General features: G+C 37.6%; 1 protein-coding gene across 3 annotated transcripts in view; it reads left to right on the top strand.

Annotated features, from left to right (window-relative positions):
- The first annotated feature begins 477 nt into the window (after window positions 1-477).
- THUMPD2 (THUMP domain containing 2) overlaps window positions 478-22,914 on the top strand; it is a 40,837-nt gene continuing 18,400 nt past the window's right edge. The window contains exons 1-6 of one of the 3 annotated variants that reach the window (XM_059188509.1): window positions 478-649; window positions 9,513-9,648; window positions 11,030-11,439; window positions 12,560-12,637; window positions 15,087-15,139; window positions 16,917-17,004. In XM_059188509.1, the coding sequence (XP_059044492.1) occupies window positions 524-649; window positions 9,513-9,648; window positions 11,030-11,439; window positions 12,560-12,637; window positions 15,087-15,139; window positions 16,917-17,004 (891 nt within the window). In that variant the 5' untranslated portion in view covers window positions 478-523. Of the gene's footprint in view, window positions 650-9,512; window positions 9,649-11,029; window positions 11,440-12,559; window positions 12,638-15,086; window positions 15,140-16,901; window positions 17,005-22,914 lie in introns of all 3 variants that reach the window. The other 2 variants (XM_059188507.1, XM_059188508.1) reach the window with 2 other exon arrangements.

Here is a 22,914-nt window from a genome sequence, read left to right on the forward strand (position 1 = left end):
AGGAATTTCTGCTCTGGGTCACAAGGATTCCCAGCTTTGGCCCAATTCTTGGTGTAGACAGAATAGGCCTCCTTATTTTAGCAGAGTAGTGGGGCGGGAATGAGAAGAGGAGTGGAGTAAGTCTGGAGAAATAGAAGAAAGCTCATTACACTGGCCATCAAGACCAGCCTCAGCTGTGCCACTAACTATACCTCGGCCTGTCTAGGGATCAACTTCCTCCGTTTCCAAAAATAAGACAGATGGATCAGATGATATATATCCTTTTTGTAGATCCAAGAACAGATCCCAATTGTATCCCTTCCATCTGTGATTCTAAATAGTCCCACAGGCCTAATCAGGGAAGTTCCAAGCAGTTAGCCAAGCCAACCCACAGGCTCGCCTCCCAAGGGGACCGCACCCCCTAACCCCACCTCCGGCTCCACCCAGCCCTCCGGCCCCGGCGCACAACGCCGGGAGCGCGGGGACGCGCCGTGCGCGCGCCCCAGGCCACGTGACCCCGAGGCGCGGGGCCGCGCGGGCCGCCATGGTGGCATCGCCGACAGGTTCCGGTTGGAGCCCCACAGCGGGCGCCAGGTTTTTCTGCACCGCGGGCCGCGGCCTGGAGCCCTTCCTGATGCGGGAGGTGCGGGCGCGGCTGGCGGCCACGCAGGTGAGTCAGCCTCACTGCGCGGCCCGGCGGAAAGGAGGGCGGCCCTGCTCCCTCCGTGCCCGGGTCCGTGTAGACCCTGGAAAGCGACGCGAGTCCCCAGCTTTCAACCCCCGGAGCCACCGAGGCTACGGTCCTGGGCCTCGGAGTTCTGACACATCCTTTAATTACTGCTGGAAAGAACCGCCAGTCGTTCTCCCCTCTCCTCCTATGACCTCTTATCTCACGTCTGTAGTTTTATTAAGGGGGGAGAGCGTTGAGCGAAGTTATTTCCTAGATTCTTTAATAGAAGGTATAGGATAGTGCCCCTGTCAGTGAGACCTGACAGAGTTAGAAGCCTTTCTCCAGCCTTTACGTACAAATGCTGTCTTCAGGTTGGGTTACTTGAGTCCTGCCAGTTTCCTGATCACCACTGTATTCACTTCGTAGGATTGTTGAGAGGATTATATGATAAAGGGTATCTCCACTACACAGAGTAAATAGCAGCTACGAAAGTGATAACAGTCTTGGAGGCCTCGCAGTCCAACTTCTGGAGGAAGTTAACAGTCGGTGATATCTATCTGTTCCTTTCAAAGAGATGAACGAGGTTTGGAACTTGAGTTTAGTTCTAGAAAATGCGGGACTGGTTTCTTGAAAGCAGAGAGAAAAGATGTAATCGAAACAGACTCCCGTAACGTGGTGGGCTCTAGATGACAGTGTGCATGATGTGTTTTTGGAAAAGGAAAACTTACTAAATGAAATTGACCACGCCACTCTAGCAACCCCTTACAGCGCAAGCCACAAAAGGATTTTCTGCAGTGAGGGAGGTGGAGGCCTGGAGGATAGAGGGGGTCATGAAAAATGGTATCGGTTTGGGTCACAGAACTTAACAGAATGCTGAATGTAGCTAATCTAAAAAAGCAACAATGTAAGAACTGCGGACATTAAGTAAGCATTTAGTCTCTGTCAGGCCCGCGTTCTTAGGTCTTTACTCTGTATTCACCTGCTTAATTTTCACAACAACCCTGTGAGGTAGGCTCTACATTTAACAAGAAGGAAAATGAAGCATAGGTAAGTCCAATAAATTATTCAAGTCATGTAAAGTGGTAGACGTGGAATTTAAACCCAAGCTGCCTGAACTCAGGCATGAATATATAATCATGTCCAACCCAGGCAGGCCAGAACCTGGGTCCAGTTCCTTGGCTCCTGTGCAGCTGTTACATCATGCTGCACTGATTTGAGGGGGAAAAAATAAAAAAAGAATGTTAACTTAGAATTCTTAGTATGAAAAATAGAAGACTTGACCCAAATGGAGTTACCTTCTCTGTTTGTTCTCCATCTTCTCTAAAGACAAAATGAGACACGGAGGACTAAAGTGTTCATCACAGAAACAAACAAACAAACAAATCAGTTCATTATAGGGACAAACTTCTTGGCAATGAGAAGAATTAAATACCAAAAGATTTAAGGATTCGTATTTTGATTGTGTATGTTTTAATGATAGATATGCTGGGACGCCTGGGCGGATTAGTCAGGTAAGTGTCTGCCTTCGGCTCAGGTCACGATTCTGGAGTCCTGGGACTGAGTGCCATTATCAGGCTCCCTGCTCAGTGGGGAGTCGGCTTCTCCCTCTCTCCCTCTCCCTGCTCCTTCTGACTCTCTTGCTCCCTCTCTCTCTCTCTCTAAAATAATTAAAAATCTTTAAAAAAAAAATAAGGATAGATATTCTTGGAAATGGAATCTGAACAAATAACCTGTGAAATTCCATCTCAGTTTCATGATATAAACTCTGAAAAGTTAAGGCAATCCTGAAAGAATAATGATAGCATCTAACGTTTATAAAGCACTTAAAGTGTGTCAGACACTTTTACGTACATTGGATATGATTTAATCCTCAAAAGAATCCTATGTGAGAGGTCATTTTCCCCTCCATTTTACAAAGAAATAAAAAGAAAACTGACTGCTACATGGTGCAGCCGGGACTTGTATCTGAAGCTTTTTTGCTTTGAAGCCTGTGTGCTTTACAACTACGTTAAATTATGGTGGGATACCGTCCGGAAGCATGTAGGTTATTTCTGTAACAGCATGGAAAAGAGTGTATGTAGACTTTAGAGGCCAAAGATATGTTCAAATCTTAATCTCCTTTTATAGATTTTTAAAATTTGGGCAAAATACTCAAATTTCTGAGCCTCACTTTCCTTGGATATAAAATGGAGATGATAACACCTACTTTAAAGATTAGAGCAGGGGTGCCTGGGTGGCTCAGTCTGTTAAGCATCTATCTTCAGCTCAGGTCAGGATCCCAGGATCTTGGGATCAAGCCCTACATTGGGCTCCCTGCTCAAAGGGAAGCCTGCTTCTCCCTCTCCCTCTGCTGCTCCCCCTGCTTGTGCGCTCTCTTTCAAATAAGTAAATAAATAATCTTCAAAAAAAAGGATTAGAGCAATCCTTGAGATAAAGATTGATAGCATGTGGAACACAATGTCTTGCAATTAATAGGTGATCAATAAATGTTCCCAAAGAATGAGTTGCACAGTAATACTTAAAATCATTCACACGGTAACAAGAGTCTGTTAGAAATTTTGGTTTGCTTCAAGAAATTGATGTAAAATCTGAATTTACAAAACAAATTAATTCAGAAGTGATTGTTTACTTTTACAAATGAATCACACCTTTCTAATCAGTGTTCTTCCACTTTTAGTGGAAAAACATGGGGAGCTTGTTGAAAATGCGTGTCTCTAGTTACCACCTCCAAAATTGTTTCTTCCAGTAGAAATGAACATAAGCCCAGTCATTTGCATTTTAACTCGCAAACTCTTCCCCCGATTTAGGTGCTTCCCTGAACATGCAGCTTGCGATAGAAGATGCCTTGTGTATTCTGTTTAGCTTTTTATCCTGGAGAATTTCAAACACACACTAAAGTAGAATAGTGTCGTGAATTATCACATACTCATCGACCGGCTGCAAGAACCATTCCAGAGTGAATTCTGCTTTAATGCTCCTCCCATTCCACCTATGTTATTTTGAAGCAAACTTAAGATAACTTCATCTGTAAATGTTTGTCTATATAGCAGTGGTGTCTTATCCACAGGAGCCATGTTCCAGGACCCCCAGTGAATGGCGGAGAACATGGATAGTGCTGACCCTACATATACTATCTTCTACTATATATACATACCCATATACATACATATAAATTGGGCACAGTAAAACATTAACAATAAATAAAATAGGACAATTATAAATATACAGTAATAAAAGTTATGTGAATGCGGTCTCTGCTCACTCTCCATCTCTTGAAATATCTTATCATTCAGTACTCACCCTTCTTGTGATGTTGTGACACGACGAAGTGCTGAGATGAAGTGAGGTGGAAGACTTTAGGCTACTATTGACTGACTTTCTGACGGTACTTCAGGAGGAGGATGGGGCTTTAGGAAGGTGATTGACTCCGGTGACCTTACACTGTTGACCTTACGTCAGAGCAGAGGTCTTCTGCTTCCTAATCACGTGGTTGAGCGCAGTCACTGCCGGAAGCTGTAGCGCAGATAAGGAGACTATATATCTGGAATGAGAGAACTCCTATAGCATAATATATATGGTATAATATAGAAGAGAAAACATAATGGCATGAACTGCAGTATCATCACATATAAAAATATTTTTTTAGAGATCTTATTTATTTGACAGAGAGAGACAGCCAGGGAGAGCAGGAACACACGCAGAGTGTGAGAAGCAGGCCCCCAGTGGAGCCAGGAGCTCAAAGCAGAGCTGGATCCCAGGACCCCGGGATCATGACCTGGGCTGAAGGCAGATGCTTAACGACTGAGCTACCCAGGCACTTCTAAAAATGATATCTTATCAAATATCTAGTCTGTTCAAATTTCAACTTGTCTCACTTTTGTTTTTAAGTTTGTGTATTTGGATGAGGATGCAAATAAGGGCCATGCATTATGACTGGCTGATATTCTTTTAAGTATCTTTTATTTTTCCAAAAAAAATTTTTTTAAGCCTGTTTTAATTTATAGATTTTCCCTTCACCTCTCTTCTTCCACCCTGCAATTTATTATTTGTTAAAGAAGCAGAGTTGTTTGTCCCATAGTCTAGAGCAAGGGCCAGACAACTTTTTCTTTAAATATCCAGATGGATATTTTATGATTTCGTAGGTCACATATGTGGATCACTTTGTGGTTTCTGTTATCCGTTCTTTGTTGTTGTTTGTTTTTAAATCCCTTTAAAAATGTAAAGACCATTCTTAGCTCAGCAGACCTCATTTTCTGACCCCTAGTCTAGAGCTATGCTATCCAATAGGATGTGGTGGCTAGAATTAAGTTAAAAACTCTGTAAGTCATATTTCAAGTGTTCAGAAGCCACATATGGCTAGTGGTGACTGCATGGGACAGCACAGATAATGGAACGTTTTTGTCATCATGGGAAGTTGTTGGACAGCCGTGCTCGAGTTTCCCCTGGTCTAGATATTGCCAGTTGCATCTCCATGGTGTAGTTTAACATGCTTCTCCGTCCTTTCTGTTTCCTGTAAATTGGGATCTTGTAAGTTGTATCTAGAGTTTGGTCAGATTCAGGTTAGATTTTTTTGTTTCCTCCTGGTGGCAAACTTTGTAGGTTCCTGGGTATATTTAATAAATATTTAATTTATATTGTATAATTAATAAAATATATTCTATATACACATGTAATATATATTTATTTTACCTGGACTACTTTTCTTTAAAGAAATATATTGGTAAAAATTAAGCTTTACTTTATAACAATGTTTAATGTATTAAATACTGTTGTTTATTATAACAATAATAGCAAGAATATTTTTAAGATAAAATCAATAAAATAGAAGTGTACCTAATGCCAGCTAGCCAGAAAGGCCCTGTCAGTGAATTAATTGGTCCTCATAAACCCATATAGCAAAGACTTTTAACTTGGGTCCGAACCTGAATAAGTCAGCCAGTTTTTTATTTTTTAGTGGGATGTTGGTGATGGAGGGTAGTGGGGTAGATCTAACCAAATAACCAGATAGTTGGATTATTTCATAGTTATTTTACTTAATGGGGTAATTGTATAAGGTTGATTTTTTTTTTTAAGAGTCTCTTCATTTTTTGGAGGGAAATTTCTTGAATTTTTTAAATTAAGTAAATTGTATTTTTTCAGTTCTCCTCAAATGAATCAGAAAAACTCAAGTACCACCTCAGCTCTTCACTTAACAATTTAAAATTAATTCTAAAACAAAATGGCATCTGTAGAATTAGGAGAACTTTGATATCACGTATCCTCCTAAGCATTTTTACCTAGGCTTAAACGTTTAGTTTTTGTGTTAGATTTGAATGCCTGAATTTTAAAAGGAAGGCAAAACCACTAACTGCTTAGATATGCTAGCTGACAACAGAACTGTTTTTACTTTGATAAAGACTGTTATTTCATCTTCAAAAGTGTTAGACATAAAACCAGCTGGTTTTAGACACTTGGTTATGATTTAATTCCAAATGGAAAAAACAGATTGTATATATAAATAAATTTTCAAATAACAAATATTAGGATGAAATGTCCTAAAATGCCACATTTCTCCCCTGGGTATTGTAACTGAAATATGACCAATTATAAGCAGTAAACTAAAGAAAAAGATTAACACCGGCTTCAGCAGTTTTTAAACTCATAAGCACCAAAATTCATTCTCCCTACTGCTTTAAGGTATAATACTCTATGTTTACCTTTGGTGGAGGTAATGCTTTCATGATATATCATTATTTGATTCTCATAGTGACTGTTTTGCAATTTAGTAAACTGGTGGCTCAGTGGATTAAGCCTCTGCCTTCAGCTCAGGTTATGATCTCAGGGATCCTGCTTCCCCGACCCCCTCCTCTCTCTGCCTGCCTCTCTGCCTACTTGTGATCCATCTCTCTCTCTCTCTCTCTGTCAAATAAAATCTTCAAAAAAAGAAGTAAACTACTTCTGATTAGTTGTATATTACTTGTGAAAGGAATGTAAGCCTAATGTTAATTTTTAAATAAAGAGAATAATGCTGCTTTTGGTTTTGAAAATATATTTAGCATTTTAATGCCTCAAAACTTCTTACGATTTGTTTCCCCAAATAAATTAAGCCTTTAGTTCCTTTTAATTAACTTGATTTTTAATCTTGTTTTGTTGTTCCTCCCACCTCCCCAAAATGATATTTTTAGAGGAAGAACACTGTATAAAATGTTTCCCTTCATATTCACATAAGATAAGATCTTTCTACAATTAAAAAGTATAAATTAGGGGCACCTGGGTGGCTCAGTGGGTTAAAGCCTCTGCCTTCAGCTCAGGTCATGATCCCAGGGTCCTGGGCTCTTTGCTCAGCAGGGAGCCTGCTTCCTCCCCTCTCTCTCTCTGTCTGCCTCTCTGCCCACTTGTAATCTCTGTCTGTCAAATAAAATAAATAAAATCTTTTTTAAAAAAAAGTATAAATTAATATCTAGATTACTGACTAGGTTAAAATCACTGGTCTAGATGTTTTCATCAGTTTGCTTATAGAACTTAAATCTTAAAACCATACATTTTCAGTAAAATATTTCATTCAGTTCCCCCACAATCTTGGCAAGATATTTCATGTCAGTTAGCTTGTTTTGTGACAGCTTTAATATCAGCTATATTTTTATGTCAGGTAGCATAAACTCTAAACTTTTTTTTTTTTTAAAGATTTTATTTATTTATTTGTCAGAGAGACAGCGAGCGAGAGCGAGCACAGGCAGACAGAGAGGCAGGCAGAGTCAGAGGGAGAAGCAGGCTCCCTGCGGAGCAAGGAGCCCGATGTGGGACTTGATCCCAGGAAGCTGGGATCATGACCTGAGCCGAAGGCAGCTGCTTAACCAACTGAGCCACCCAGGCGTCCCGACTCTAAACTTTTTTTAAAACTTGTTTTCAAGTTCTAAGCATTTTGAGATATCTATTTAGTTTTGATTTTTGTGGGAAAATGTCACTTTTGTAATGAGAAAGAAGTTCTAGAAACTAGAAATTCTTATTTTTGTTACTCCTTATCCCCTTAAATGTTGAATCCTAAACATTCTTCTCATTCCCTGCTTTCTCAGTCTGTCTTGGTCAGCTGCACTTCTAGTACCTAAGCTGTTTGCGTTTTATTTAATTTGTTTTTCCAGCTTTATTGAAATATAACTGATATATACCATTGTGTAAATTTAAGACGTGCAACATGTTGACTTGATAAATTTCATATTGCAGATGATTAACACCATAGCATTAGCTAACACCTCCACCCAGTCACATAACTGTCATTACTTTTTTGTGGGAGAACATTTAAATCTATTAGCAACTTATAATTATATAATATAGTATTATATGCTATAATCACCACTCTGTACATTAGGTCCCCAAATCTTGTTAATCTTATAATGAAGTATTTGGGTTTTACTTGATGTCAACCTAGGGCTTCCTCTGCAGTGATTCTTTTTCATCAAGCTAGAATGGTAACCCCAAAAATTACCATCCCAAAAACTTAATTAGACCATATCAGATCAAGAATACAAAAATACTTGGAATTTAAGTTCCCATTGGATGGGAGCTGCCTAAACACATGGGACCCTCCAAATTCCCCATTACTTCAGTTCTAGGAGATAACTTCAAACCATCTTAGTCAGCCCATGGCCACCATTAAATTAAGACAACCCACATCCATCCTGAGCTTGAGAGAATTGGGTTGATCCCAAAAGTTTTAGGGGTCCATTGGTATTGCACACCACTTGCCATACCTCACCAGACTCCATCGTCAGTGCACTTTTTATTTTCATTTTTTCTCTGGCTTTTATAACCTATCCATCCTGTCTCCAAAGACTCTTTCTATGTGATGCATATTTCTTGCTGTTGTCTCTTTTCCAGCTCCACAGCCAAGTGTCTCATTATTGCGATCCCAGTAATCTGCTTCTTCCTCCAGCATAACAATCTACACTTAGTACTCTTCTAAAGTAATTTTTTCTGCTAGCTAATTCAGTGTGTCGCAGCTTTCATCAAAAGTCTGTAATGGTTGACCATTACCATCTGGGATACTCAGATTTTCATGACCATTTATCAGGCTGGGCTGAGCTACACCATCCATTCACCTAACACTGTCAATCACAGAGCATATTTTGCCATACTGACTTAGAGTTTGCTTCAGCGAGCCTGTCACTCCCACCTCTGCATCTTGCCCTTTCTTCTTTTAGAAACTCTCTTCCCAAATCACAGGGCCCTTTTCCGAGATTTTTACTAATGACGGTTCCTTATTCAGGCTCTTTGTTTTACCTTGTACCTAAGGTTATCAATGCATTTATTATATTAACTTTTTTTTGTTGTCTTCTGGGTTTAATTCAATTTATTTTCTTATAAATTTTTAACATTTTAATTTGTATGCCAGTGTATAGGTATTAAATTATCACCCATCTTTAGGACATGTGCTGGATGCTTCCTAGTAGACCACGAGGTAGGTGTTTAATAAACGCCTACTGATGATGTTAACCTTGGGCTGGTCACCTGATTTGTCCTAGGAGTGCCTGTGCATGCACACATGCACACACACACACACACACACACACAGTCTTTACAAAAGGTACCATGACATAGATTGTAATCTTGGTCACTGTTTGACTTCATACAGGTTATTTAACCTATCCAAACCTCAGTTTCATAATCTAAGAAATGGGGGTGATAAAATCTACCTTAGAAGGCTGTTATAAACAAGAGCGGGAAAATGTATTCAGAGTGCCTAGCACAGTGTCTGACAAATAGTACATATTTTAAAAATGGTTGTTTTTATTGTCCATCTAGACGCTGCGTTTTAATTCATTAAGAGCGGAAAAGGGAATTGATTCTTACTCTGACACAAGACTACATTAATCTTTTCTGTTTCTAGGTTGAATATATTTCAGGAAAAGTTTTCTTTACCACTTGTTCTGACTTAAATATGCTGAAAAAATTAAAATCTGCAGAAAGATTATTTTTGCTGATTAAAAAGCAGTTTCCACTTAATGTTTCTTCTGTAAGTAAAGGTATGTATATGCCTGTTGCTTTTACCCCCATGATATATTGTATTCCAAAGTTTTCTGCTTGATAATTAATTTGTAGCCATTTTACATTTTTAAGATTCATTCATACCTGTGGGATCATTAATTATGTTTTTTTCCATATTTCCTGATTATCACCATATTAATTGCATTATCAGCTAATTTTTTTCTCTTTGCAATCTGTTGCCTATTTTCTGAGCCTTAGTGTCCTAAGTCACATTTCTTCCATTTTAGTTATGTTCAGACACCATCTCTAGAGATACATACAGTCAGATGCATTTATTTAGACCTAGGAGCATGTAATAATCCAGAATGCATGGCTTTGTAAATAGATCAAAACTGTCACTTTATACATCTTAACCAATGAATTATATAATTAGAAAAAATACTATGTAATAAAATCTCCTGCTTAGGGGACCTTAAATTTAAGGTTTTGAATAAATTTATACCCACTTATAAACCATTACAGTTAAAGGGGGCTTAAGAGTTTCCCTCTCCACTTTCTAATTTTATAAGTATGCTACTAAAATAATTTAAGGATTTTCATAGAAGCAAATATCAGATACTACTATACTAGACATTGCCTTAAACTTTGCTTTAATCTCTGAGATCATGTAATATTGTGGTCTGTACTAAACTGCGTCTGTAAAAATGCAAATGGCAAGAAATCAAAACAGGTCAGAAAAGTTATTATACAGCAAATCCTAAGGTGTTATACCATGGGGTCATTATAATTTACTCCCAGCATTCCACACATTCTCATCTTTAGAGAATACAGTAATTACTCTTGGGTCACCTTGATGAATCTTGTTCATCAAAAAAAGATTACAATGTATTGAGTGTGCTGGCAGTCCCTAAGTTATGAATGGGTTGTATATCTGAAGCATTACTTTATGAAAACTCATTTTATGATGTACGCTAATGTTGTATGGTCTAAGATAGCTTCAGTATTCATTTTCTCTGTTTCTGAGCTTTGTTTTGCAATTTATTCTTTTCTTTAACTTAGTTTTTATAGGCAAGATCAGTGTTATATCAAAAATCAATAATACTCTAGGTGTATGCGTATATTGAAGGTATAGATATATATTATCATAGGACAAATGATCTTGCTAAAATATAAGGTAATTCTATAGGAATTTTAAAACAGTTTTGATGTTAAGTTTGGAGTATAAGTAAGAACTTTATTCTGCACAATATTCTTATTTTAGATTATATAAATCCCAGATGACGGTGAACCCACTATTCACGTAGCAGTTTAGTAAAACTTATTTTAAAGAAATAAAGATAATGGAATTTAGGGGTGATGAATGTAATAGACTGTTTTTAAGGCTTCGGTATAGGACAAATTGAGATCTTATTTATTTAGGAAACATATTTAATGAAATGCAAAGACTCGTAAATGATGGTCCAGAGAGCTGGTTGAGTGCCATTTCAGTTTGGAAAAATCTTCTTGAACTTGATGCAAAAAAGGACCAACTTTCTCAAAGAGATGCTAACCCACTAAAAAGAAAAGTAGGAGAAAATGATGTCACCAATCCTAAGAAATTAAAAACAGAACCAATGCAAGAGCTGCAAGAGAGCAGGGAATGCCAACCGGAAAAGCAAATGGAAGAAGAACCAGTGGAGCAAGGAGATTTTCTCATGAACAGAGAAAAATCTCATGAAGCATTTCAGAATGAGGTAGTAAAAGCAGCTGATGACCCAAGCCAGAAGGACTTGACGTTCAGAGTTTCTTGTCGCTGCAGTGGAGCCATTGCAAAGACCTTTACCGCACAGGTACGCTTCCCTCCCAGGGTGAAGTTCCATTTTCTGAATTAACCACTCTTAGATTTGAAATGAGATGGCAGCCTTCCACAGAATAGCCTCAGCAGATAACCAGGCCTAATTTCATATAACTAAATCTCTTTAAAAATGTATTTTCCTTTTTAACTTTATCTCAGATACTTTAGAGTAATGGTACGCTATTCCATGTAATGACCTCCTTTTGATACTTTCTCCCCCAAAGTTTCCTTAAACTAATAGATATCCTTGACACTTGGAAATTCTAATATTTCTGTCCTAAGCTTTTTGGGTTTTTCATCAGTTCTGTGCTTATTAATTGGTTGCTCTACACTACACCTTGTATGTGTAATTGTCAGCAGCACCCAGACTGCAAAAACACAAATACAACACGAAGTGTCAACTGTCTACAGGAGAGCGAACATAGTTTCCTTCAAAACACTTTATCATTTGGCCCTTACGAAGTTCAGTGATACAAGAGCACAGATCTGGGTCCTTTGGCCAGCCTTAAAATCAGGTAGACCCTAAAGACTGAGTCTAATGCTACCGTTCTGTAATTTGTCAACATATAGGATTGTAGTAGCTCAAATACTTCATCTTTCACCTTGCATCTGTTTCCTAAAAACCACAATGATCATTTTTATCAATTCATGGTCTGGTTATTACTAGAATCGAAATTACACATGAATAGACATCAATGCCATAGGATATGTTGGGGGTTAGAAGAGGTAAAATGCAGCCTTCTTGCCTTGAACAGAAAATGCTTTTGTGTCGTTTGGTTTTTTTTTTTTTTAAGATTTTATTTATTTATTTGTCAGAGAGAGAGTGAGTGAGAGCGAGCACAGGTAGAGTGGAAGGAAGAGTCAGAGGGAGAAGCAGGCTCCCTGTGGAGCAAGGAGCCCGATGTGGGGTTCGATCCCAGGATGCTGGGATCATGACCTGAGCCGAAGGCAGCTGCTTAACCAACTGAGCCACCCAGGCGTCCCAGTCATATTTTAATATTGTAACCCTAAGTTACCATCAGATAGTCTGACTCATACTCTTTAGTTTTTGCTTACATTTAAATGTAAAATTTTCATTTTTAGTGTCTTTTTCTATAACTTTTCTGCTTTTTCAGGAAGTTGGAAGAGTAATTGGAATTGCTCTTATGAAACAGTTTGGATGGAAAGCAGATTTGAGGAATCCAAATTTAGAGGTATTGAATGTTTGTTTTATTTTATATCCCTGTAACCTAATTGTTTAAAGACAATGTCAACTATCTGTACTGTACTTTTCAGTTTTGCTTTAGAATTTTTTAAAAAGCATGTCTAGATGGATGGATCAAACAGTCTATTTTCTCTTTAGCAGTAGAATAGTGCAGGTAATTTTGTAGTACTTTTCACTGTGAAAATGTCTTATCCAAAGAAGATGTTTTGGGATGGAATTGTTTTGTTACAGTTGAATTTTTTAAAATTTATTGTACGGTTGCAGAGATGCTCTCTTCAATCACTATAATACGTAACAATCTCTAAAATAAGTCTAGCTAATGTTAAAAAAAAAAGAATGGTTAAAATAAAGTTTAAAAAAATAAAAGAATGGGAAACCAAAAGGCCCACAAAAAATCCAATATTATTGTAACAGTGACTTTGTTCAGATTTTGGGATCATGTTTTTCTTTTTTTTCTCTATTTTCAAAATGAATTTAATGAGGTTACATGAGATTTTTTTTCATTGAAACAAAGCGAAACACTTATATGGGGAAACCAGTGCTAGCTATAAAAATATTCTTCACAGAGCCCCTGAGTGACTCAGTTGGTTAAGGGTCCAACTCTTGATTCCTGCTCAGGTCATGATCTCAGGGTCCTCTGTGCTCATCAGGAATCTGCTTAAGACTTTTTCCACCTGCTCCCCCCCAGCTCATGATATATATGTGTGTGTGTATGTATATGTATATGTGTATATATATATATATATATATATATATATATATACATATTCTTCACTTTTATCTGATAAATTTGACAGGTAGTTTAGTTATTTTCATGATTCATTGACCCATAAATTTATTATTCTATAGCTTTGAATGCAGTAATAGCTGACTGTATTAGAACATTTTGTGTTTTTATTTTTCAATGTTTTCACTTGATATTCTCACTTTTATAAAGTAATACCTGATGTATTTTTTCATTACTGTCATGAAAAATATTTGGGGGCACCTGGGTGGCTCAGGTTGGTAAGCCTCTGCCTTCAGCAGAGGGCCCTGGGATCCAGCCCCATATCCAGCTCCCAGCTCAACAGGGTGTCTGCTTCTCCCTCTCCCTCTGCCTCTCCCCCAACTTATGCTCTCTCTGTCTCTCTCTCTCTCTCAAAAGAATAAATAAAACCTTTTTTTGAAAGAAGAGAGAAAGAAAAATATTTTGACCTCAAGGATGTTTTGACATGAGGGTGTCCTCCTTCTGTTTCTTCTTTCCAGCTCTCTTATCTTGTACTCTGCTGGTTCCCAGCTCCCCATTTCCCCTTGACCCTCTATCACTGCCTCAAAATTACACTTTTCTCATAGTTTGGCTCCTAAGTAAATATAGCTCATTTAATTCCTACCAGCCAGTTAGTGTAATTAATAATAGCTGTTAACATAATTGACAACAATAAAATCATACAGTAAAAACTGTGACCAAAATTAACAGCAGAATCAAATCTTAACAAATTTTGTTCAGCAAAATTCAGGGAAAAAAATTTATAGTGGGAGAAGCTAGTCTTAATAACATTTGATATATAAAAATATCAGTGTATCTTTTCTTGAGTATCAATTTTAAATAGAAAAGAATCATAATAAATACTTTGGCTAAAATAAATAATGCAAAGCACTGGCAAGTTTAGCTTTAATGATCAAGGATTTAAATTGACTCAGTAGGGTCCATTCCAGGTCATTCTTTTCGTTATAAAAATAACCTTGGGGTCAAAGTATTAGAGATCAAATGCTCTTGAGGTCGAACAGCAGAGTTGGAATATTCCATAAACTTTATCAGACTATGAAAGTAAGAATCTAATTTTTAAAATTTAATTGAGCTGCTAATTATACTTGAGACATTTAAATCCTCTTTATGGCCTAACAGAAGAGGGGTAGTAGAGAGGCTGAAGCTCACTTATGGTTGGTAGAGAGAGAAAAGATCACCCTTGCTATGATGTCCTTGGCCTGAAGAAAATTTTGTTACCCTGGAAATATGTGTAACTTGTGATGGTCCTGTGTGACCTCCAGTCTTATTTGAAGTTAGAATTAGGGTGGGTTTAGGAAGTCTTCTCTAGCCCACAATGCTGAAAAGTCTGATCCAGTTATGATTATTCAGAGAATCTCTGGAAAGAAAGACCTCAAGATGTCTTCAGAGCATGAGTCTCCATATACCTTGTATACCAGATTATCCTCAGAATCTTTCTATGCAATCTACTAAAAATGTACTTTGTCTCTGCTCAAGAAAAAATATTATGGAACATCTTTCCCTATATGATAAATAAGGCCTTGTATTTTTAATTAAAATATGGATTATTTATGAAATAAAATATAAAGTAAATTAATAAATAAAACAATTTCACAATGGAAGTTTTCCAGTAGTCAGTGCATTTGGTAAAGCAGTTTCTGTTTTTTTTTAACTTTTCTATTTGCTCTTTCAGATCTTCATACATCTAAATGACATTTACTCTGTGGTGGGAATCCCTGTGTTCAGGTAGATATTGTTCTCTAAGCTTCATGTTTGTCCCTTAAAGTCTGTAAAAGTAAGAACTTTATGTTCTTATTTATAATATGAAACATCAATATAACAGAGGAGGCTAATGGCAAAGCATTTAAGTTCTTTACTTGAGCCAGTAAAGTGTGTTCTTGGTGCTTAATGCATGTGATTTAATCTGGCTGGTTAGAGCTATAAAAGATTTGATTGTAATCATTCACTGATTATGTGATTCATACCGAAAATTATATCTAATTATTTCTATTATTAAATGATTTTCACAGGCCCTTAGTCTGTTAGCATCTGGAGTTTTTATTAAAATAGAAAATACAGCACAGTTCTTAAAATTCACATGTGAACATTCTACAAATTTCATTGCCATTATTCTTTTATTGTGGGAGAATATTTCTAGTTTTTAAAATCCACTTCAGGTATCTCTCTAATCTTGCAGAGTACTATTTGATAATAAATGCAAATGATTCATTTCCCTATTCCAAAATATTTGTTGAACACTTATCATATAACAGGTACTTTTCTAGATGCTCTGGAAAGAAAGAGCTATTGGATGAAAATAGTGATTTCAGTTCCTTGGAAGCAAGTAAATGTCATTGGCCTCTTCGAAACATTTTATATGCACATCCCTGTTTACAAGTATAATGTGATTTAGATACCCTTTTCCTGGATTCTAGGCATGGAATATTTGTAAAGATTATAAAAATTTAATAGGAATACCCCATTAGCTCTAAGCTCACTTTTATGCATCTGTAAGCCAGGATATAAAAAAGAATGCTTAAGGTTATTGTAATAGCTCTTCTCAAGCTTTCTTGTTCATTGCATTAGAAAGATAGAAATAATATTTTGAAAACCCCTATCAAATCTGGAAACACTGATAGTAACCGTGATGAGGTAGAGGATAAAGTATGAAGTGAAACATAATGGAGGCCAGTGAACTCATTTGGGAGATGTCTGCTTCAGCTCTTCATTCCACAAATTATTTTAGACAATGCAATGTCATGCTTCATTTCATCTTTTGAGAAAGATGCAAATGAGCAAAGAACAAATTTACAAAAGCAATTTTTTTCTAGAAAACAGATTTCAAGGGTTAGCATCCATTCAGCCCTACTTCCCTTACCACATCCATATCACGGAACAGTATGTTCCTCTTGATGACTCCAGATCCAGCAAGAAAAGTTCCTGTATATTCCATATGGGAAAGCAGGAAAGTATATTAACAATTTGAGAAAGGTTTTTCCCTCCTATATGATTAGATTTTTATAAGTCAAACACTTAAGAGTTTAAATTTTAGTTTTCCAACAAATTTACCTTCCTTTTTTTTTTCTTTTTTAAGATTTTATTTATTTATTTGAGAGAGAGTACAAGTGGGCAGAGGGACATAGGGAGAGGGAAAAGCAGGCTCCCTGCTGAGCAAGGAGCCCAAAGACAAAGGGCTCATGATCCCAGGTATGGGAATTCCAGGGTACCCTGGGATCCTGACCTGAGCTACAGGCAGGTGCTTAACCGACTGAACCACCCAGGCACCGCGCAAATTTACGTTTTTGAAATACTCCACTGGCTGGTTAGTCAAGGTGCCAATTAGAGAAGGTATTTTTGTAAAAAAGTTAAAATATTCCATAATCTAACAGATATTTAGCTGTATGTTAGATGAATATATTAAGATGAGTCACAGATGTGAACAGGTTAGTCATTTTTATTTATATCATGATCTTCTTTACTGCACAGTAATACTGAGTGTATCCTCAAGTTCTTTTCTCTGTAGGGTTCCTTTAGCCAGCAGAGCTTACATCAAGACTGCAGGCCTCAGGTCTACCATAGCATGGGCAATGGCCTCTCTTGCTGAAATTAAGGTAAGGAAAATGTTTGCATTCTTAATAATAGCAAGCTCCTTTGCATAATCAGCTGATTGGTGAACATCTTGGTTGCTTGCTTTCTTGTCCTTTCTTTTTTCTCTTTTTTTCTATCCTTTTCTTTCTCTTTCTGTTGCCCTTACATTTATGAACTGCTACAGCGATATGTTTTTATATATTGCTGAACTTCTGAGAGTATTTTGACTATAAAAAAGCTGAGTCCAAAGATAGTTACATTTTTATTATTTCAAATCTTTTATGTCACAATCACATGGCCTGTAAAACCTCTACTTAAATTTTAAGTTTTTCTCTGTGACTAAGATCTGAATCAATTTTTGTAAGTATTCGGTGGATAGAAGAAAATGATTTTTTTTTTTAGTCAAGGAATGTCTGCCATATTACTGTTTTACTATCTGCACAATTCTGAAAAAGGCATTTCAAAATTTCATTAGGTTACTATATTTATATTTTTAAGTTTTTGCACTTCTGCTAGTTGTTGCCTTAGCTGCTGTCTAGTTTGCTATATGCACATTTATAACTTTTACTGTTTCATCAGGAATCATGCCTTTTTATTGGAACATAAAGTTCTCTTTATCTTGATTAGTGAGTTTAAACTTAAATTTCATGTCTTACATTTGTATTCCTTTCTTTTTCTTGGTATTTGCTGTATTTCTTTGCCACTGCTTTATTTTCAACTTTGCATTCAGTTTGTTTTTTCACAACACAACTCTGTTTTTTTTTTTTTTTTAATTTAATTTTTTCAGTGTTCCAATATTAACTGTTTATGCACCACACCCAGTGTTCCATGCAATACGTGCCCTCCTTAATTTCCACCACCAGGCTCTCCCAACCCCTCACGCCCCTCCCCTCCAGAACTCTCAGTTCGTTCCTCAGAGTCCATAGTCATTCATGGTTTGTCTCCCCCTCCGATTTCCTCCAACTCACTTCTCCTCTCCAACTCCCAGTGTCCTTATGCTCCACAAGTAAGTGAAACCATATGATAATTGACTTTCTCTGCTTGACTTATTTCACTCAGCATAATCTCCTCCAGTCCCGTCTATGTTGATACAGAAGTTGGGTATTCATCCTTTCTGATGAAGGCATAATACTGCATTGTATATATGGACCATATCTTCTTTATCCATTTGTCTGTTGAAGTGCATCTTGGTTCTTTCTATAGTTTGGCGACTATGGCCATTGCTGCTATGAACATGGGGGTACAGATGGCCCTTCTTTTCACTGTATCTGCATCTTTGGGGTAAATACCAGTAGTGCAATTGCAGGGTCATAGGGCATCTCTATTTTTAATTTCTTAAGGAATCTCCACACTGTTTTCCAAAGTGGCTGCATTCCAAGTTGCATTCCCACCAACAGTGTAAGAGGGTTCTCCTTTCTCCACGTCCTCTCCAACATTTACTGTTTACTGTCTTATTAATTTTGGCCATTCTAACTGGTGTAAGGTGGTATGTCAGTGTGATTTTGATTTGAATCTCCCTGATGGCTAATACTGATGAACATTTTTTTCATGTGTCTGTTAGCCACTTGTATGTGTTCTTTGGAAAAGTGTCTGTTTATGTCTCTGCTCATTTTTTGACGTGATTATCTGTTTTTTGAGTGTTGAGTTGAAGGAGTTCTTTATAGATCTTGGATAAAAGCCCTTTGTCCACAGTGTCATTTGAGAATATTGTCTCCCATTCCGTGCGTTGCCTCTTTGTTTGGTTCACTGTTTCCTTTGATGTACATAAGCTTTTGATCTTGATAAAGTCCCAAAAGTTCATTTTTACTTTTGTTTCCTTTGCCTTTGGAGACATGTCTTTAAAGAAGTTGCTGTGGCCAATGTTGAAGAGGTTACTGCCTATCTTCTCCTCTAGGATTTTGATAGATTCCTGACTCACGTTAAGGTCTTTCATCCACTTCAAGTTTATCTTTGTGTATGGTGTAAGAGAATGGTCGAGTTTCATTCTTCTATATATAGCTGTCCAATTTTCCCAGCACCATTTATTGAAGAGACTGTCTTTTTTCTACTGTATATTTTTTCCTGCTTTGTCAATACTATTTGACCATAGAGTTGCAGGTCCATATCTGGGCTCTCCACTCTGTTCCACTGGTCTATGTGTCTATTTTTGTGCCAGTACCATGCTGTCTTGGTGATCACAGCTTTGTAGTAAAGCTTGAAATCAGGCAACGTGATGCCTCCAGTTTTGTTTTTTCTTTTTCAACATTTCCTTAGCAATGTGGGGTCTCTTCTGGTTCCATACAAATTTTGGGATTGTTTGTTCCAGGACTTGTGAAAAATGCCGGTGGAATTTTTATGGGGATGGCATTGCAAGTATAGATTGCTCTAGGAGTATAGACATTTTAACAATGTTTATTCTTCCAATCCATGAGCATGGAATGCTTTTCCATCCTTTTATGTCTTCTTCAGTTTCTTTCCTGAGTGTTCTGTAGTTCATCTAGTACAGATCCTTTACCTCTTTGGTAGGTTTATTCCCAGGTTTCTTATGGCTCTTGGTGCTATAGTAAATGGAATTGATTCTCTAATTTCCCTTTCTGTATTATCATTTTTAGTTTATAAGAAAGCATCTGATTTCTGTGCATTGATTTTGTATCCTGCCACATTACTGAATTGCTGTATGAGTTCTAGTAGTTTGGGGGTGGAGTCTTTTGGGTTTTCCATACAAAGTATCATGTCGTCTACAAAGAGAGAGAGTTTGACTTCTTCTTTGTCAATTTGAATGCCTTTTATTTCTTTTTGTTGTATGATTACTGTTGCTAGGGCTTCTAATACTATGTTGAACAAGACTGGTGAAAGTGGACATCTTTGTCATGTTCCTTATCTCAAAGGGGAGCTGTCACCTTTCCCTGTTGAGAATGATATTCACTGTGGGTTTTTCATAGATAGATTTTATGAAGTTGAGGAATGTTCCCTCCATTCCTTTGAAGCGTTTTAATCAGGAACGGATGCTGTATCTTGTCAAATGCTTTTTCTGCATCAATTGAGAGGACCATGTGGTTCTTCTCTCTTCTCTTACTGATTTGTTCTGTCACATTGATTGATCTGTGAATGTTGAACCACCCTTGCATCCCATGGATGAATCCCACCTGGTCATGGTGGATAATCTTTTTAATGTACTGTTGGATCCTATTAGCTAGGATCTTGTTGGGAATCTTGGCATCCATATTCATTAGGGATATTGGTCTGAAATTCTCCTTTTTGATGGGGTCTTTGCCTGGTTTAGGCTCTGTTTTTATCCACTCTGATAGTCTCAGTCTTCCAGTGAGAGAACGCAGTATTACGACAGACATGCTTGATTATATTCCTCCTATTTTACTCTGTTTATAACGTCTTACACTGTTTCTTAGTTTTATTTTTGCTAATTTGATCAAGTTACTTGGTAATCATTTCATTTCTGTCCTTGAGGTTGGAGATATACTTTATTGTTCTGTTCTACTAATAGTTCCTATTTCCCAGCTCTCTTGATTAAACACATAGGACTCTGCTGTTTCTTTAAAACAAGATACGAACTCTTTCCACTGTCAAGACACTGTTTTTAACCACCAGGACCCTCTAAACTGGCCCTCTTCCCTATCATAATATGAGGTCTCTAAAGTGCTTTTCTTCTCTTCTCCTGACTCACCTTACTCCTCCCTACAACAAGACCTTTGAAACATTTTTATACCCTTCAACCCTCAACCCCCAACAACTAGATTGAACTAAATTATTTATCATGTGTCAGAATTTCCCTTGAAATATGCCCCTTACATTTCAAAAGTCCTTATTTAGCACTTACATTAAACAGCCTGTCCTTAATCACTAAGCTCTAACTGTGTTTACACACACGCTTTTCTGGATAAATACACAGACATATCACTATGCATAGCACTCCTCCTTGTTGTTCTTCACTTTGTCTTTTCCTGTTGAGGTCTCTGCTCTGGTTCATTTGCTGCTTAGTTAAAACCTTTTCTTAGGTAATTTCCTCAGATGTGGTATCCACATAATACACTGTCTGAAATTCCTACTATCCTCAAATTTGTTTTTTATCCTGGGATACACACCCATCTTGGCTGGATGGAAGAGTCTTGAGTGGCAGTCCCTTTCCTTCAGAGATCGTAGAAGCTCTCCTGTTGCCATTTACTCTCCTGTGTTCTAGATGAATAATACATGCCAGTATGATTTTCCCTTTCCTGTCTAGCTGTCTGTTCTTGCTGGGGGGAGGCTTGTAATACTCTACTCTTTAATCCTCTACAGTTCAGGGGATGAGTTAAATGGGTGATGGGTATGGAGAAGGCCACTTGTTGTGATGAGCACTGTGTGCTATACACAAGGGACGAATCACTAAATTCTACTCCTGAAACCAGTACCACACTATAGGTTAACTAACTTGAATTTAAATAAAATCTTGGAAGAAGAAAAATCCTCTGAAGTTCAGGAGTATTAGCAGGATACACTTACGTGTGTGTTTTCTACTCAGCCCCGAACTTGGTGTATCTGGCTGCTTGAGTTCTAATTCTGGCTCCACCACTAACTGACTGTGAAACTGGGGACAAGATATTCTACATCCCTGTGCCTCCATTTCTCATCAGCAAGATAAAAATAATTATCTCCTGGGGGGGCACCTGGGTGGCTCAGTCAGTTAAGCATCAGACTCTTAATTTTAATTTGGGTCACATTCTCAGGGTTGTGAGATCGAGCCCTGCATCAGGCTCCACGCTTTGTAATGAGTCTGCTTGAGAGTCTCTCCTTCGCCCTCCCTCCATTCCTCCCCGACCCCCACACACGCACTCACTTGCTCTCTAAAATAAATAAATCTTGAAAAAAAAAAACCTCCTGGGGTCATGTGAGGATTAAGTGAATTAGCATTTATTAAGTGATTAGAACAGTGCGTGGCATGTAGAACGTGTTTAAGTATTAGCTACTGCTATGGCAATGATTATAATAATTATTAGGAATATATAATAATTATAAAAGTTATTTCTCTGTCTCACACACTCTTTCTTTCATTACTTATTTAATTATTATTGCCTCAACTGTTTTGCTTTAGTGACTTTTTTAGCTTAAACTACTTTGTTTTTCTGCTTGTGAAATTATTAACATGTTAAGCTTCCTGGAGCTATCCTCCAAGTTGCTTATCTTTTCTCACATGGCTTCCATCTCTTTATATTTTGGGTCTGCATTTTGAGTTATTCTTGAACATAATCTTCCAAGCTATAGCAAGAGTCACAGAGATATGTTCTACTTTATTTGTCAGAATTTTTAGCTTAAAAATCATCATTTTTTAGCTCTGAAGGTTTTGTGTGTGTGCACACTACATTTGAATATCTCTAAAAGCTCTTAGTTCTTTTGTTCGAATACTTATCTGTCTCCTCCAGGAGTTCCGTGTCACTAGATGTATGCTGGGAGTGTTCTGCCTATTTACTCTGTAGCTACTCACCGACCCCAGACCTTTGGATGTGCCATTATTTTCTTGTTGGCACACTGGGACTCAACTATGTTTATTAAAATATTTTAAATGGCCAAAATCCTAAAAATGGCAGAAGGCAAATGGATCTCTGGTGCCACTGAGGTTGTTGGCAGGGTAAGGAGAATCTGTTAGCCATGCTGAAAACTTTTCTAAGTGAAAGCTTTTCTATTCACTGGTCTCCCTGCAGATCTGTAGATCTCTGAAGACCAGGTTCTCCCTGGTTCCAGTGATTTTCCCCCTCTGGGCTCCAGGGCTGGTCTCTTAATCTCCCACCAAGCCATAGCTAAGAGGCCCCATACTAGTTCCTTCTTCTGAGACCCAAGTGAAGCCCAAGGCTTTCTTTCTCTTAGCACTAGTTGCCTCTATGTCTGAGCATCACTTGGGCCCAGAGAACTAAATAGCTTGGAGCTGAGAGAAAAGAAGAAAGCTACTTTAAGATTATCATGTT

The sequence above is a fragment of the Mustela lutreola genome, chromosome 9 (genome assembly GCF_030435805.1).
Source record: "Mustela lutreola isolate mMusLut2 chromosome 9, mMusLut2.pri, whole genome shotgun sequence".
NCBI classification, from domain to species: Eukaryota; Metazoa; Chordata; class Mammalia; order Carnivora; family Mustelidae; genus Mustela; species Mustela lutreola.